Below are 18,684 nucleotides of genomic sequence, written 5' to 3'. Positions count from 1 at the left end.
TAATTGCAGGTATGCAAAAGGAAACAATGATGAGGTACCTTTCTGTATAGCCAGATGTAATGAAATTTGTTACAAATGATGTAACTCAGTGATTTCCAAATTTGTCCAAATATTAGAAATACCTGAGAATATTTTTAAAATTTCAAAGTCTAGACCAGACTCCAGACCAATTAAATCATGATCTCTGGGGATGGGATACAGGCCTCAGGATGTTTTGAAGATCCCCAGGTGATTCCAACTTGCAGACAAGTTTGGGAACCACAAATACCTTGGAGCCATTAAAGATAAGGGGGAAAGATACTTACTCATATCTAATGACATGGCAAGTCAACATAACATTTCCATAGAACAATTTAATAAGCTAGACCAAGGGACATCAACTTGATTGTCCATTTGATCCAGCAATCCTCATCCTGGAAATTTATCCCAAAGAAATAATTCCCCAAAAAGAGGCAGAAAGCTATCTCAACAAATACACATGATAGCAGAATATAAAAATGTTATAAGTAATTGAAAATAATTAAAAAGCCCCAAACAGAGAACTGTTAATTATGATATACCCACTCAACTGAAGTTTATGCAATCATTAAATTATTATTGTGTTGGGGCGTCTGGGTGGCTCAGTTGATTGAATGTCTGATTCTTGGTTTCAGCACAAGTCATGATTCCAGGGTTGTGATATCAAGCCCTGCATCAGGCTTCACGCTGAGCGTGGAGCCTGCTTGTCATTCTCTCTCTCACTCTCTCTCTCTCTCTCTCTCTCTCAACCTCTCCCTGTCTCCCTCACTCATGTGTTTTCTCTCTCTAAAATAATAAAATAAAATAAATAAAATAAAATAAAATAAAATAAAATAAAATAAAATAATTGTTGGGTAGAGGATGGAAAAACTGAAAAGTGGAAACATAAACCGTGTATGTTCCAGATTAACAGATATGTTAGCTCTATTCAGAGAGACAGAAAGAATGAAATAAACCCCCCAAACTGGAAACAACACAAATGTTCTTCAATGGGTGATGGTTAAATGAACTGTGGTACATCCATACCATGGAATACTATTCAGCATTAAAAAAGAATAAACGAACTCTTTATACAATAACTGGGATGGATCTCAAGGGCATCATGCTGAGTAAAAAAGCTAATCTCAAAAGACTATAGACTTCACAATTCTATTTATATAACATTCCCAAAATGACAAAATTATAGATATAGAGAACAAATTAGTGGTTGCCAGGGGCTAAGGATGGGTCAGGAAGGGGTAGGTGTAACTACATAGGAGTAGCATGACAGAGATCTTTGTGATAATGGAAGAGTATGTATATTGATTGTAGTGATGGTCACACAAATCTACGTATGTGATAAGATAACACAGAATTATACACACGCGCGCGCACACACACAAACACACACACACACACACACACACACACACACACACACATAAATGAGTGCTTGGAAAATTGGGGAAATCTGAATAAGGTCTGTGGATAGTACCAACGTTAACTTCCAGGTCCTGATATTTTTTAATAGTTAAGTAACATCTTAACATCTTGGGGAAAGTTGGGTGAAGGGTACATATGACCTCCCCATACTATTTTTGCAACTTTCTGTGACTATATATTATTTCAAAATAGACACTTAAAGAAAATCCTATAGAAAGAGAAATATTGAAATTAAACACCCTCAAGTCTAAATAGCAATTGTGTCAAGACAGTAGAATTATTAATGATATTTTTTGCCATTTAAAATTCTCTTTATTTGTTTTGTAATTAATTAAATATGCTTTGAAAAATACAAAATCATTGTTATGCATGTGTAAACTATATAGCTAAGATAGCTTTGCACTCTACTTATTTAATCTAAAGCCTTTTTTCCCTTCTTCACCCCCATCTTCTCCATTCTCTCAGAGACCAGGGGATTAGCTCAGCCCTAAATCCCCAAGTGGGGGGTTTAACATAAAGACACAAAGTCTTTAAGTCTGTGACATTTTGCCTGCCATTCTGATGAATTCTCACTCTGATCTTTGACCCAAGATTTCCATGACGTACTTGGCAGATTTCTGATATACCCCAAGTTAGTAGCACGGCTACTAAATCCAGTCATTCCAAATAAGGTTTATAACCATGTATGCAGATATCCTGGAATCAGGCACAGGGCTACTCACCCTCAAAGATGGGGCAAATCTTCCTCCAGGCTGTGATGCCTCCCTGGCTAGTGTACTGGCCCAGTGCTGTCTCCAAGAGGAAGACAGGAATGCCACAGGTAAAGAGGAAGATGAGGTAGGGGATGAAAAAGGCACCTGTGGGGTGGGAAACAGGCTTTCCATTACCTGGCACCACCCTCCTCATAGTCCACATTCATCTCCTCCCATCACCACCCCACGTTGCCAGTCAGAATCCCCAGGGGTGCAGAACATGCAAAATGCAGGGGACATCTGTCCAGATATCTGGAACCATAGCAGAAATCAAGAGTCACCAAGTTACCTAACGAGCCCTTTTTATCACTGAAAGTTTCAATCTATACCTACCAAGGCTTGCTCCCCATCGAACATCAATTATTACTTTAATTACACAAAACTTGTGGCCACAGCAAGGTGCTCATTGAATAATGGACATCCAGGAGCATTAACACAGCCCACAGACTATAATTTTTTCCAAGGAAATGACTGCTTTTAATGGTAGAGAGAGACTTTTAGCAGACTGAAATCAGATTTCCCTTTAGTAATCCTTTCTCCTTCTGTTTTTCATAATTATTGGCTGAGACAAGTGTACTGATTCTGGAAATGCTGGCATTTTCTCCACTGTGGACCTCTATCTGTTGGCAAGGTAGATAGGGCAGTTCACAGAGTACCAGGGAAGAGAGAACTGCACACAGAAGGAGATCCAAATATCTGCGGAGAGTCCCCTTCTAGCTTTCAACTGAGTGCCGCTCAGCATCTACATAGGAGGAAATGACCCGAACTAAGGGAAAGAACCATTCAGAAAGATTGAGAGTAATGGTGCTCACACAGGGCTGGGAAGAGTGCTGGCTCCCACTAGCCAGACTGGATAGTCCCAGAATTCTCAAGGCATTGGGAAGAGAAGGTATTTCCTCAGAAGTGGGGAATGATTAGCCCTAGATTGAGCACAGCTCTGGTTCTCCCTAACAAATCTTAGAAGCAAAACCCAAAAGTATCAAATAACTTCACTGGTCCCGAGCAAAGCTCAAGAATTTTTATAGAAATATAAAAATCCCAATAAAAATACTGTTCAGAAATGAAAGTGAAGTAATGCTTCTTAAGACAAGCAAACCTTGAAAGAATCCATCACCAAAAGATCTGTACTACAAGCGATGTTAGAGAAAAACCTTCAGCCAGAGGGAAATGATGCCAGAGAGATATATGAATCCACACAAAGGAACGAAGAATGTTAGAAATGTTACATACACAAGTAAACATATAAGAATTTTTTTCTTATCACCCAAATCTCTTTGAAAAGTTAACTGACTGGTTACACAATGTAAGGTGGAGTTTATAACAGATGAAAAAGTAAAACGTGTAACAACAAGAGCACAAAAGTCAGGAGGAGAGAGATGGAAATGTATTATTGTAGGGTTCTTATATGTAAAGTGGTATAATATTACTTGAGGGTGAATTGTGATAAATTGAAGATGTATGCTACAGGGGCACCTGGGTGGCCCAGTTGGTTGACTTGAGCTCAGGTCATGATCTCTCAGTTCATGAATTCAAGTCCTGCATCAGGTTCTGTGCTGTCACCGCAGAGCCTGCTTCAGATTCTCTCTCTCTCTCTCTCTCTCTCCCCCTCCCCAACTCCCATTCTCTCTCCCTCAAAAATAAACATTAAAAAAAAAACCCAATGTATGCTACAAAACCTAAAACAATCATTCAACTAACATAACAAAGGCTTATGGCTAATAAGTCATCAAAGGAAGAAAGCCAACAATGGAATAATAAAAAATATTCAATTAATTCAAAAGAAAGCAGAAGGATAGGAAAAGGGGAACAAAGAACTGATAAGACAAGTAGGAAACAAAAAGCAAGATAATTTTATTTAAACTTAACTGTATGAATAATTGCTTTAAATGTAAATAGTCTAAATGTCCCAAATAAATGGCAGAGATTGTCAGATTGGCTTCAAAATAAAAACAAGGTTCAGCTACATGTTGCTTAAAAGAAATGCACTTTAAATATCAACACATGAAAAGGAAATCCTGCCTTTTGAGATTACATGAATAGACCTCGAAGACATTACATTTTCAGAGAGAGAATAACAAATACTGATTGTTCTCATATATGGAATCTAAAAAAGCCAAATTTGGAGTGCCTGGCTGGCTCAGTCAGAAGAGCATGTGAATCTTGATCTTGGAGTTGTGAGTTCAACCCCCACGTTGGGTGTAGAGATTACTAAAACAACAAACAAACTTAAAATAAAAATTAAAAAGCCAAATCTGTGGAATTAAAGGGTAGAATGGTGGTTGCCAAAGACCTGGGGATGGAGGAAATGAAACGGTTTAAAATGAAAGTTAATGGGGAATAGAGCTCTCCAGTCCTTCACCTTTCAAATCTCTGGCCTGTAGTCTACACATCCATAAGTCAGGCACCGAGGAAGGCACCTGATTACCAGAAGGGCAAAGAAATAAAGATCATAAACACCTCAGCCTAATAAGTCCATAAGTCAACCCAAGACTTGTTGAGTAGGAAAGGAAAATAAGGGAAGACAGAACTTAGTAGCTGATATGGACAGTTACTGCTCAGAGTTGAAAGCATGGCAGAAAAAAAGGAGAGAGAAGAGGGAGAGACAGAAAGACCGAGAGAAAGAGAATTTTTGCCCAGCTCAAGCTCCACCTCCCTATCTTTATGCTACCTGCTCTTTCCCAATAAACCAAGCCAATGTTTAACTGCAGTAGGTTCCATGGTCAGCTCTATGCCTCTCCTCCTCTGCTTCTTTGAGCACGTGGGCAGCTGGCCACAAGGGGCAAGGTTCACACTCAATAAGCAGAGCCACTAGTCCTACAAAGGGAAGGGGTAGGAGAGAGATGGGACCCAGAGGGAGCCAAGTGCAGATTGGGGAGTCCTTTGGGGGCACTCTGCCTCTTTCCCCACAGCCCCAGTCACCACCATTAAAAGATGGAGCTAGTCCTAGAGGTGGAGGATGGAGTTCAGTTACCTGCTCCCTATTCCTGTGGGTTAGTCTCCTTCCCCAAATTCTAAAAGGTCCTGGCCTGTTCCCCCATGAGATGGAGAGGCCACATGCCCAACCTAGAGGGGAATCACTCTGTAGGCCACCCTTCACAAAAGCAGCACACTCTGTGGTGTCATCCGTAATGTTCCAGCTAATATTTTAAAACATAAACAGATGAGATTCCACATGAGCAACACAGCAGTGAGCATACATGAACAGTTATGTGCTGCAGTCACCACTAATCTGACCACTCCTGGGGGGTGAGTAATTAACTGAAAATGGTAACAAATCATCACACACTACTAAAATAGCTATTACTGTTACATGGAGGAAAAAAGTGTTCTTCTCTTCTCTCTGTTCTTACGTACTGACAAGCAACAGCAAGGTGACCAGTTCTCCCTGAGGCCAGGTACCATTTAATCCTCTTTGCCTTCATCTCCCTATGGTCTAGAGCTGCCCTTCCCCCACAGCCTGCTCCTCTAAGATCCCCATTCCTAGAGATCCAGTTGCGGGACATTCTGCTGTAGCCTCACATGCAGTCTCCAGGCATCCCAGGTGTTGAGAAACTCAGTCTGCTGGCAGCCAGGTCTAGGGAGCTGGAGAGATCCTAGCGGAAGGCCCATGTTCTGAAGCCACCAGGATCTGGGTGTCTGGGGACTGGAGATCAGAAGCAGAGAGGGCTTGGGGGGAGGCGGGGTACAAGGAAGAAGGAAGCACCTGTCCTCGCACAAGGTAACTGATCTCCAGCTGCTGTTCTATGACTAGCAAAAACCAACGATTCTTAGCACAAGTGACCTCTGCCCCTGGTTTTCAGCAACCTGGACTTAGAAATTAAGTGTGGGGGGTGAGGGTGCCTGGGTGGCTCAGTAGGTTAAGTGTCTGACTCTTGATCTCAGCTCAGGTCTTGATCTCAGGGTTGTGAGTTCAGCCCCGTGTTGGGTTCCACAGCCGGTGTGGAGCCTACTTTAAAAAAATGAAATTAAGTATAGGGACGCTTGGCTGGCTCAGTCAGGGGAGCATGAGACCCTTGATCTTGGGGTTGTGAATTTGAGCCTCATGTTGAATGTAGAGATTACTTAAAAATAAAATCTTTAAAAAGAAAAGGAATTAAGCATAAAATGTTTGGCAGATGGTCTTTTTGTCTGGGCTGAGATTGGCAGGCAAGTAACTTAAATTCCCTTGTGGTAGAGTTGAATTCTCTTGCCAAAACCCTCTCCTACCACCTTTCCCCAACATCATGCCTTTTGAGTTATCCAGAGACTTTTCATCTGCATGGCTAGAACTTTAAGGGATAGGCCCTGGTGGAAGGTCATGTTTGCTTTTCCCTCCAGGGAACTGAGGGTGGAGAGCTTGAGAAATAGTTCTTGAGCCACTTCTCCAGTCAGGAGACCCATCCCCACCACCGCCAGACATACAGGCACACTGTCACTACTACGCGGCACTCATATTGGCTTATCCCTCCCCAGGAGGGAGAACACAGACAGCAGAAATGTACTTTGCCCACTCCCAAGTTTTGCCCAAATCACCCATATTTCCTATTTCTAATCATTTTCTTTCCCCATTATCTTGAACCCACTGCAAGCGGTCTTTGCCCCGCCATACCACTGGGACTGCTCCTACAAGGTCACCAAAGGCCTCCATGCCACCAAAGCCAACACTTCATTCTCACTCCATATCTTTCTTAACCTATCTGCAGCATTTGATGCTTGCCTCCCAAAACACTTCATCACCCTGGTATCATCTTTCTTCACTGGTTTCTCCTTCTCTGTCTCCTGATGGTCCCTCCCCTTCCCCCCAGTCCTTGCTCTCTTTTATCACCATCAAAATTCTAATCACTCTCAAATTTATATCTCCCATCCACATCTCTCTCACAGACTCCAGACTCATATGTTTTACTGCTTAGTCGACATCTCCATTCAGTGTTCCCCAAAGTCAACTCCTTATTTTCTTCTTAAAACCTGCTCCTCTTATGGCCTTCCACATCACAGTAAATGGCAACTCCTTCCTTCGCAGTGCTCAGTCTGCAATCCTTGGACCGCTAAGCCCAGGCAGCAGCAGTGGAAGTGACAAGAGGTGTCAGATTCTGCATACATCATGTGGGGTCTCCAGTCCCAGGCACTCTGGGTTCCTCAAGTCTGTTGGCAGCCAGAGTCCAGGGAGCTGGAGAGGTTCCAGCTGAAGACTCATGCTCTGAAGCCCCCAGAATCTGGGTAATTAGGTAGATCTAACAGTCTGGGAGTGGGAGGGAAGGACTCAAGGATGACTCCGAAATATTTAGCCTCGTAACTGGTCTGCTTCTGCCCCGACTCGTGTACAATCAGTTCTCAACGGCAGCCAAAGAGATTATTTTAAAATGTAAGATCATGCCGCTCCTGCTCAAAACCCTGCCCTGTCTCCCCATGTCACTAGAGCAAAAGCCAAAGTCTTACAATAGCTGACAAGGACCTACATGATCTGCCACCCTCGTCCTATTTACTTCTCTGACCTCAGCTTCTATTTACTCCCCTCCTTGCAACTCCTCAAATAAGCCAGTCAGCTTCTTGCTTTACTACTATTAAATCTTTTGTGTCCTCTGCTTGGAGCACTTTTACCCTCGATATCCACATGACCAGCCCTCTCACTCCTGGCAAACCTTGCTCAAATGTTCTCGATGTGCCCCCTCCACACACACACACTCCTGATCCTCTTTTCCCAGCTCTACTTGGTCATTTTCCACAGCACCCATTAACTTCCGATATGCTATATATAATTTTCTTATTTACTACATTTATTGTTTATTGTCTGGCTCCCTCTTCAAGAATGTAAGCCCCACGAGGACAGGGAATTGTTCTGTTCTGTTTGTAGATGTAGCCCAACAGCTTAGAATAATTCTAGGCAGATAGTTTGTACCCTGTAACTGCTGTTGAATGACTCAGGCAGGGTCGGGGCTTGGTGGGCTGTGTGCTGGGGCAACTGGCTGAGACTGGAGACTCCAAAAAGATATCTGGGGGTGGATTGGCCACAGGTTCCGGACAGCAGGGATTGTGCTCAGCTAGGAGATGATTGAGGCAGGCATCTCGTTCATCCATCTCTCTGAAAAGCCTACCAGTTTCTTCTGATTTTAGATGGGCTTCTTTTAATCACTGTCTCAGCTTCTCTGGTTTTCAACTCTAGTGTTTAACTAGTTTACCTGCTTTTCTATCATCTTCTTGCTTCAGCTCTTTCTCTGCTCTGGAACTCACTTCAAATTGGATCTACCAAATGTTAAAGCTAGAAGGAACCCAAGAAGACATCATTTGTATTTCTTAAGTTTGGAACTAAAATTATATTTTAGGGACTTTTTTAATCTCTGACCTCACCACTAGACAAATATTGATAATAATAAAGGGCCAAGCTTATCTTCCCCTCCTGCCCCAAGCACAAAAGTAGCTGTTTAAAGCTAGGAAGTTGAAGAAAGGGCCCAGAAGCCCAGAAGCAGGCCGATAGGGTCCATTACCTGAGCATGATACACCCCAGAGGACCCCAGCATCCTTCTCCAGAACTTGCTCAGAACATTCCTCTCATCCCCTGGGAGTCCAGGTCCCAGTTGGAGGACCATGGGTTTAAATAAAATCACTAAAGCAGGAGGAAAAGGGTCAAATCAATGTAAGTGGTCTCCATTCTCCTCACCTTCCTTCCCCATACTGGTAGCAAAGGGTCAGAAAGAGGCATCAGTTTGTTCCTTGACAGACAAGGGGGTGAGAAGAGGAAGTGTGGGGACCCATTCTCTGTGGGAGCTTTGTTTTGCTGGGAGATGAAGGGGGCTGAGTGGTGACAGAAAGGTTAAGCTGCTGGGAACCCCAAAACCCAGGCATATCTAGGTCCCTCTCACGAGCACACATCTCCTCGGTTAGTCCCCCTTACCTTGGCAAAGGAGGCTTTCCATTAATTCCCCCGGTGGCCCTGGGTGACTCATGCCCTTCAGAGCAAACCTGGGCATCAGTCTCTAGCTCCAAAGCCCCTCAGAACACTTCCCTCCAGCTGCTGTCGTCCATCAAGGAAAAGAGGAGTCCTAAAACCCTGCACTTGATCAAGGGAAGAGATTGTGGGTGGCAGTGTTAGGGATTAAACCGAGAGTTTGACTGGATCCGGGACCCCTGAAAATGTCTCCACTCTCAATCAGAATCAGCATGCTGGAAGGCAGGCTCTCTCCAGGGAGGAAGCAGCCACAGCCATCATACCCACCCTCTTCCCTCACAAGCCCATAGCAAGAACCAAGGGCCCCCGATTCTTTTCTCCTCTTGGGCCTGCATTTCCCCTGGAGACAATATCACACACTCCCAGGCCTACACAGACTCACCACAGAGTCCCAAGGCAGAGCTCAGATCCAAACACTGCCAGACAAGCTCCCTCAACAGGGTGAGCCCACAGCCCCCACTGCTCCTATTATGGTTCCCTTCGCTTCACATTTCTCAGCCCAGCGGTTTTGCGCCAGACCTGGATATCACTCCCTCCCACCTCTTCGTGCCACTCCTGCTAATTCCCAGGCCAACCTTTACCCAATTCCAGAGAGGCTTGGGGAAAGCCGCTCACCTCCTAATCTTCCTGCCATGTGAGGAGCTAAGCTGGTTACTAGGCTCCAGATATAGAGTCCCAGTGGCCAGCTTTAGCCCCCAGATTCCTCCTCCTCCCTGGACCAGCCTCGTCCCTCCACCCAGTTCTCTGAAGGGAAGCGTGTGGAGTGTCCAGGACTAGGTTCAAAGTGGGAAGACCTCCTTCCTTCCCTCACAGGGCACACGGAACAAAGTCCTATGATTTCAGGCTGCTGGCCAGAAATCCCTGGGGAGAAAGGACGCATCAGCCCATACCCACCCCTCTGGAAACATACAAATTAACTTCCAACTCCACGGCCAATCCTCCAATTGCCACAATCCTGAGAATAGGCTCCATGGGCTCAGAGGACCTCTGTACCCTCCTCTCCGGCCCTCCCACCTCCACTGTCCGAAACCACCAGGAGACTGAGCTCAATGCATTTGGAGGCTCCGACTCCCCTGCACAAGGCTGGGTGTCACATTAGGGTACCCTCCAATCCTCATGGCCCCAGAATAACCACTGCCCTCAGCATTTCCCCGCGTTACCTACCTCTGCACTTCCCTCTCCCGCAGCCCAGGCTGCAACCTCACTTCCAAACCAGATCTGGGAGCCCCAACACCTATAAGCTTTACCCATCAACAAGGAGATGTTCGTAACCTACTGCTCAGCCAGAACACTTCAGTACCTGAGAAATCCCTCCAGGGCGTCCCACAGAGGTCTGGGATTCCCTGAAAGTGAGTTACTGGTTGGAAAATTACCACCACTGCTGTGGGGTAGCAAAGTTATTCTAGGAGGCTGGAAGGGATAGGAGGAATGAGAAGCCAAAAAAGCCCTAGGAAAGAGTTAGAGTTAATACTGCATACACACAAACTTTCAGTGGGAAGTTTTGAAGGCAGAGCCACTAGTATCAAAGGTTATGACACTGGTAGGGGTTGGGTAATGACTGGCTTAGAGAATGTCACAATGCCAGCAGAGAAAGGGAAAACACAAAGACTAAGGAGTCTCAAGACCACAGGACAGTTCAGTATCAACATCATCTTCAACACAGCTGCCATTTATTAAGCACTTTACACACACATTACCTCTCATCCTTACAGCAACTTAAAGGCAGGTACTACTATCTGAATTTACAGGAACAGCAGCTGAACAGCCTCAGCTATTGGCCTCAATAACTTGCCCAAGACTACACAGAGAGTAAGTAGCAGAGCCAGAATCCAAATTCTGATACATCTGGTTCCAAACCTATGTTCATATGTCTATGATGCCATAGCATTCTAGAAAGACCCCTGGGAGAGTTACATAATCTCTGAAGGTCTCAGTTTCCTGCAGTGTCCTTACTGACTTGTAAGGGGCTGTCCAACTCCAGCATTCTATGCACCCATGGGAGTCCCCAGAGGGGCAATAATTACAGGAGATGGAGACATCCTCCTTCCAGGGATGGGTGGGGTGGCGCAGTAGCTCTCACCTCCCCCATTTTTGTAGCAGAGATAGGGAAACCTCCAGACGTTGCCTAGGCCAATGATCTCCCCGGCTACTGACAGCACAAACTCCATCTTGTTGTTCCAGTGCCCCCGTTCCAGGGTACCATCTTCCTTCGTCTTTTCCATGACAGGGTATACTGGTTTTGTCTCCCCATTGCTGGCTGTGCTCGAGATCCTGCTATCCATCCCACCTGAAAAACAAGCAGAGTGTTCTATTACCGCTGGGAACCTTGGGAGGAAAGCCTTCCCCTTCCTTCACCAGCAAACTCCCGAGGGAATAAGTGCACCAGGAGAAAGTAAATTCCTACCCCCTTGCCTATAGACCCACGTCCTCCTTAGCATCTCGTATTGGTAAAGCCTGGGTAACACCTGCTAAGAATGTATATTCCTTTACTGTTCAGGAAGAAAGCATTGATGCTGAAGTATAGATACTCTTTCCACTAGGGAGGGCCTCTTGGGTTGGGGCTTGTGGACATGGAAGAGTTCACATGGCCCCCGGGCTAAGTTCTCCACGCCACCCTACAACCAGCTTTGTCTGTGTTAGCACGTGCTCCAGTGTCTGTATTCTGTATGGGGACAGCGGAAAAGATCCTCAAACCCACCAATCTCCCATGCAGGAATTTACTCTAGGGAAATAATTGTGACTGTGGATAAAGATTTGGCACTGAGGATGTTCATTGTTTACAGCAGCAGAAAATTAGAAAACACACACAGGTTAAGAAATTATGGCCCATACATACAACGGACTAATATATAATCATGAAAAATTGTGTTGCAGAAGAAAGTGTAATGAAATCAAAGTGTTCACGATATGTGGAGTGAAAAATTATAAAATAGCACATATGATATGATCATGCTTGGAAAACATTTTATAAAATGTATGCATCAAAAGACTAGGATAGGGGCGCCTGAATGGCTCAGTCGGTTAAGCGTCTGACTTTGGCTCGGGTCATGATCTCGCGGTGCGTGAGTTCGAGCCCCGCATCGGGCTCTGTGCTGACAGCTCGGAGCCTGGAGCCTGTTTCGGATTCTGTCTCTCCCTCTCTCTCTCTGACCCTCCCCCGTTCATGCTCTGTCTCTCTCTGTCTCAAAAATAAATAAACGTTAAAAAAAAAAAAGACTAGGATATCCACCAAAATGTTTCTCGCTCAGTGGTTGGATTATAGGAATATTTTCCTTATTTCTATTTTTTATGTTTTCATCAAAGAACATGATTTATTTTGTAACATTAAAATAAAAGCAAGTTTTTAAAAACTCCTTCCAGGGGCTCCTGGCGGCTCAGTCAGTTAAGTGTCCAACTCTTAATTTCAGCTCAGGTCATGATCGCACAGTTTGTGAGTTTGAGCCCTGAGTCGGGCTCTTTACTGTCAGCAAGGAGCCTGCTTGGGATTCTCTCTCTCTGTCTGTCTCTGCCCCCGCCTCAAGTGCACTCTTGCTCTCTTTCAAAAAAAAGAAAAGAAAAGAAAAGAAATGCTTCCAAAGGAATGGGAGAAGCTGAGTGGGCCTTGGAATTCTGAATTAAGATGGACTGACCTTCCCAGCTATCTTTCTACCTCTCTCTGAAGTCAACATAAGAGAAAGATGAACTATGGGCTCTTTTTCTTTGTTGGTGACGAAACATGTGGGAATCTATTTCAGTAGAGAAGACAACATGAAATGAATAAAGGGCCACAGTTCCAAATGTTCCCCTGCCCTATTCTAGACTCTTACTGAGATTGAAGATAAGATCTGCTGTGGCTCACACGTAAAGAGTAACTACTACAAAGCACTTTACATATACTTATTTCACTTAATCCACACAACCACCCTGAAACGTAAGCAGTATTAGTTCTGCTTTGTAAATAAAGAAGGTGCAGCTCAGAGAGGTTAAGTGACATATAGCGAGTAAATTGCACAAGTGGGACTTGAACCCATTCTGTTCCTGCTCTTTCAATTAAATCTCTCGATTTAATTGGCTGCCCAGGTTTATCAGCATGTCTTTTTTTTATTATTATTATTTTAGAGAGACAGAAAACATGAGCAGGGAAGAGGGGCAGAGGGAGGGAGAGAGAGAGAGAGAATGAGAATGGCAAGCAGGCTCCACGATCAGTGCAGAGCCTTACATGGGGCTCGATCCCATGACCCTGGGATCATGACCTGGGGTGAAATCAAGTCAGACGCTCAACTAGCTGAGCCACCCAGGCGTCTCTCAGCATGTCTAAATAAGCATCTTCTAATGACTCTCCCTGATTTTTCACAGTGGCCCCTTTTCCGGAGAAGTAAGCAGATGGACATTTTTGTACCCCTCAAGAAAAATTCATGTTAACAGAACTTTCTCATTGGGAGCCCCATCTGGCCAGACTCTCCTATGGTTCAGTTTCCCCAGCGGGGGCTACCTTCAGGATTCAAAAAGTTAGAGAGAAAGTCAAGGAACAGTAGGGATCTTTGCTTATTTGATAAATTAGGGAATAGGCTCCAAAGAGTGTGCACTGAGAAGGAGAAATCCAAGCAGCTGGTCCCAAGAAGCAAGCTTCCTCAGTCCTTTTGAGAAGGTTGTCTAACGTCTTGTGCCGGTTCTCAGCCTCCCTTTACCATCCGATGGGTGTCTTCTGATGATGGCACGCCATCTCCCTCCACTCCTTCATCTTCTCAGACCCTAGAAGAAACAGTAGCCCTATCCTGGGTCCCTTGCCTCATTAGGGTACTGTTTCTCAGAGGTTGTGTGGTGCAACAAAAAGGTCATGAGTTGTAGAGTCAGACAAGCCGGGTACAAATCTTAGGTCTGTGCTGTACCACTCGCTGCCCAACTTCAGAGAAGTTAATTAATTACTCTGAGCCTTCGTTCACTCATCTGTAAAAGTGGGGAGGATTAGATGAGGTTATGCATATAAAGTAAAGGACTTAGCAGAATAACAGGCACTCAAATTTGTAGTTTCTTTCAATCTCGTCAAAGAGTTGCTCATTGTCTCATTTCACAGAGAAAAAAGCTTTCCTTTCTGCTCAATCTAGGGCTCTCTTTCTCTAAATCGCATTGTCCCTTAAGTCAACAGCCACTGCAGTTTCAGAAAGCCAAGAATATAGCATCTAGGCTTTGCATGTACACACATGAATGTCAGAAACATATATTCTAGGAGGATCAAAAAATCCTTTGGTTGTAAGTCCTATGATCCCATCCTATAGTCTGAGACCCAGAAACAGAAAAATGAGAGAGGGAGGGAGGGAGGGAGAGAGAGAGAGAGAACATATTACGAACCTTAGTGCAGCTGCTGCCAGAGGTCCAGTCAGGGGGAGAAGAATTATCTAAGGGGGAAGGGGAAGGTGCTGGCTATTTAAAGTGTGGTTCCAACTCTTCTGCGGCACTTGCACTTGTAATTCTAAACTTGGCCCTGCCCACATTCCTCCTCCTGCCTCCCCACCCCACTTTCCCTTTCCCTGAGCAGCAGACTTACACACCGGAGTCATTTCACAGCCTGGGGAGTGCGAGTACACCCTGGCAGGTCAGGCCAGTTGCTTGTGAGGCTGGGCAGCTAGTCTTCTCCCCCAGAGCTCATGTGCTCTTGCCCACCCCCCCCCCAACCGGCAACCTCAGGGTCACCCTAGAGGGATCCCACCTTCCACCCTTTCTCCAGCCCCAGTGCTCCTGTACTCCTATACACACATCAGGAATAGGTGTCCCTTGGGTTGGGTGCTGTGCAGATTAAATGTACATTTCTCAGGGCGCCTGAGTGGCTCAGTTGGTTAAGCATCCGCTTTCGGCTCAGGTCATGATCTCATGGCTCGTGAGTTCAAGCCCCACACAGCTCTGTCAGCACAGAGCCCGGAGCCTGCTTGGAATTCTGTCTCCCTCTCTCTCTGTCCCTTCCCCGTTGGCACTCTGTTTCTCTCTCTCTCTCAAAAAAAAAAAAAAAAAACCATTGAAAAAAATTTTAGTGTACATTTCTCTTATGCCTCTGTAGGTTCTGATTTGGTGTAGACCGTGATTAGAATAAAGATACATATGTACACCTGAAACTAATGTAATACTGTGAATCAACTACACCTCAATTAAAAAAATACATTGATAGAATGAAAAAACTATCAATCATTGAAAGTTGTACCATATTATCTATTTTTTATTTTGTACTTTTTGTTTTACTGGCAAAATTATATGCATAAAGTTCAATAAAAGAAAACTTTCATTAGAAAACAAAAAAGTAAAGATATATAGATTACAGACAACTGAGAAGCCAGGAAAACTTCCTCAACACACATACATGCACACACACACACATTTATATACATATAGAAAAGCTGGGAGTGTCTGGGTGGCTCAGTCGGTTCAGCGTCTGACTCTTGATTTCAGGTGAGGTCATGATCTCCTGGTTCGTGAGTTCGAGCCCCGCATCGAGCTCTGCGCCAGTGGTGTGGTGGCCTGCTTGGGATTCTGTCTCTCCTTCTCTCTGCTCCTCCCCCACTTGTTCTCTCTCTCTCTCTCTCAAAGTAAGTAATCTTAAAAAAAAAAAAAAGAAAAAAGAGAAGTCAGAAAAAGCATTCACTAAACAATTAATAGTAGCTCTATCTGGAGAGAAGGGGTTGGGGTCAGGAAATGAAAAATGAAGTAAGGGACATTTTCCACTTCTGCTTAAATTTTTAAGCTTTCGGGTCGGTTTGAATGTTTAAATAACGTGCTAGAATTGATTTTTTGAAATAACTCTTTAAACCAATAAGAAAAGAAAGTGCCAAACTTTCCAACAAAGCAAAGCCCTAAAGTCCTCCTAAGTGAAAGAGGCGGCTGTGGAGAGGGGGCGGGCGCTGTCCCGGGCACTCAGTGTCGGGGCAGGAGCAGCTCAGGGCCCGGCTGTGGTGAAGGTAGGCTGCCTCTTTGGCCAGCAGAGCCCCCCAGAGCCACCGGCTGGGGCGCAGTGCAGTGCCAGGACACCGCCTCGGCGCCGAGACCAGACGGTTCAGGGCTGAGTCCTGCCTCCATCACTTTCCAGTTTGTGGTCTTGTTGCTCGAACCTTGTTTTCAAGAAATCTATGAAAAGGTGCTTACATTGCAGGGTTGAGTTGAGGTTTCGGGAGAAAATGGGCATATGTAAAGGGCCTAATACAGAGCAAGCCTTGAATGTCAGGCCAGACAGTAAGAAATAGTCATGTGGTGGAGGTGGATGACTGAATGGGATTAAAAACAAAAAAAAAATGTGCCTGAAAGGACACAGAGGAGTAGAAAAGAAGGTAAATCCGAGATTTTAACACAGTTTCTATTTCTCTTCTGTCTCATCTGTGACATCCCCTCCAGGGATGGCAGCAAGGGGCACGGCAGCGCGTTATGATAATACCCAAGGAGCCTCACAGAGATTATTATTCCTGTATTTCAGCAGCTCCGTCTCCTCTCCCCTTCTAACCATCCCTCCATCTTACTTAACTGTAAAACAAGAGACCAAATATCTTCTCTGAGAGAGGTTGCAAAAAAGTCTGTCTTCAAAGCCAACACTGTTAACTTCTATTTTTAATTTACCATTGAGTGGTACTTACTAATGACCTCGTAACTGAACTGTTAAGTTGGAAACTCTGGTATTTGTATTCAAAAATGACCAGATAGGGGCGCCTGCGTGGCTCAGTGGGTTGAGCATCTGACTCTTGATTTCAGCTCAGGTCATGGTCCCAGAGGGTCCAACCCCACATGGGCTGAGCGTGGAGCCTGCTGAAGATTCTCTCTCTCCCTCTGCCTCTCTCCCTCACTCACACTCTTTCTAAATTAAAAGAAAAAAAAAAAAAAAAGACCGGATAACTTGAGTTTACTGAGGCCTCAGATATATACATATATATATATATATATATATATATATACACATCACGTATATAAAGATACCATACAGCCTTTAGCAATGTTGCACAGCCCCTCCTATGTCCTCTATGTGTAAAAATTGGCGTTCCCAGTTTCCAGGAAAGACTGTCAGGGATCAGGGCATCATTAAGATCAGGCTGAGCTAGTTTTGAGTTGCTGCTCTCATGTTAAGGAATGTTTTGTTTTGCTGGTTGATCCTATTGTTTTTACATAACCACTTGCATATTACCGTTTTTTTCAATTTTATTTTTAAATAATCTCTACACTCAATGTGGGGCTTGAACTTACAACCCTGAGATCAAAAGTCACATGCTCCACTGACTAAGCCAGCCAGGCGCCCCACATATTACCATTTTGATTGCTCTTTTGCTATTTTATTCCTCTCCAAATCTTTGGTACCCTCAATTTCTTTTTTTTCCATAAAGTAGGAATTGATGTGGTAGGTCTTTTTTTTTTTTTTTAAGAGAGAGAAAGAGAGAATACACTCAAGGGAGAGGGACAGATGGAGAGGGAGAGAGAGAATCTTAAGCAAACCCCACACTCCGTGCAGAGCCCCACGCAGGGCTCAATCCCATAACCCTGGGATCACAATCTGAGCTGAAATCAAGAGTCAGACACTCAACCAACTGAGTCACCAGGCGCCCCAATGCTGTAGGTCATTTGCCTTGTTTAGGTTTACCAAAGTTTTAAAAAGTTTGAAAACCACTGGAAAATGAGTGTTCATGACAATTCTTCATAACTCCCTGTGTGGGGTTAAGCACAAATCAAGCAGGACTAGCTTTGCATCTCCTTCACATTGCCATTATCCTTTTGTCTCCTGGGTCAGGGAATCTGGGAAAAGGTAGCACTAGAACCAGTACTCCAGAATTCTCACTCAAGAGTCTGCATAAGTTCTAAGACTCACTCAGGCCTGTTAGTGAGGATAATGGGAAGATGTGCTCCCCAAACAGGATGCATGAAATAAAGTGAACGATGGAGAAAGTGGGCCTGGGAGGTCTTGGCTTCTATCCAATTGACCCTGGGCATATTTAAATGCCAATATGCCATGATATACTCCCCCAGCAACTTTTTGTCTCTACTAGGAGTGACACAAGGGCAAATAAATTTTAGAAGGAGAATGATTCATTTCAGAAAGAATATTTCTGAGCAACTCCAGTGTCAACACTGGAATTGGTTGGTGAGGGAAGTGGTGGGTTCCTCTGGAAATCTTTAAATTAATAGGCATAGTTAGTTCTGTTTAACCACAGGGGTGAGGAACTGTTTGACCTCTTTGATCTCTTCAAATATCACCCTGAAAGGGAAGAAAGGAAGTAGTGAACAAACTAGACAACAAATTATGTTTTTTTAAAACTGGAACAATTCAAGCAACAATATGAATAAGGATAATAATGGGTTTTAACCCAAAGGAAAAAATATATTCACAAGTCCATGCTAATATAAGTATATAATCAATGAAGTAAATAAATGGGGGAGAAAGGAGAGCTCTCCTATACAGTAGAATTCCAATTAATAAAAGTAGAAGGAAAGCAAGAAATAGAAACTCACCATTAGGCAAATACCACTGTAATAATTGTTGGAGAAAAGATCCACCAATGAATGCTAAAATTAGTGGGTGAGAATTTGAGGAGGAACAGAGTTTACATAGTCTCAAAGTATCTCCTCCAAGAT

General features: G+C 44.2%; 1 protein-coding gene across 10 annotated transcripts in view; it reads right to left on the bottom strand.

Moving 5' to 3' along the window:
• Positions 1 to 14,566, bottom strand: part of SLC6A13 (solute carrier family 6 member 13) — a 34,451-nt gene extending 19,885 nt beyond the window's left edge. Inside the window, exons 1-4 of one of the 10 annotated variants that reach the window (XM_045061234.1) lie at positions 10,812 to 10,932; positions 9,061 to 9,216; positions 8,654 to 8,772; positions 2,163 to 2,297 (exon numbers count right to left, since the gene is read on the bottom strand). In XM_045061234.1, coding sequence (XP_044917169.1) covers positions 2,163 to 2,297; positions 8,654 to 8,772; positions 9,061 to 9,136 — 330 coding nt within the window. In that variant the 5' untranslated portion in view covers positions 9,137 to 9,216; positions 10,812 to 10,932. Of the gene's footprint in view, positions 1 to 2,162; positions 2,298 to 8,653; positions 8,773 to 9,060; positions 9,222 to 9,496; positions 9,710 to 9,729; positions 10,782 to 10,811; positions 10,933 to 11,194; positions 11,402 to 14,442 lie in introns of those variants that run through there. The other 9 variants (XM_045061231.1, XM_045061232.1, XM_045061233.1 and 6 more) reach the window with 9 other exon arrangements.
• Positions 14,567 to 18,684: the final 4,118 nt, after the last annotated feature.

The sequence above is a fragment of the Felis catus genome, chromosome B4 (assembly GCF_018350175.1).
Source record: "Felis catus isolate Fca126 chromosome B4, F.catus_Fca126_mat1.0, whole genome shotgun sequence".
In the NCBI taxonomy this organism is placed as follows: Eukaryota; Metazoa; Chordata; class Mammalia; order Carnivora; family Felidae; genus Felis; species Felis catus.
This window is presented reverse-complemented; position numbering and strand designations above follow the sequence as displayed.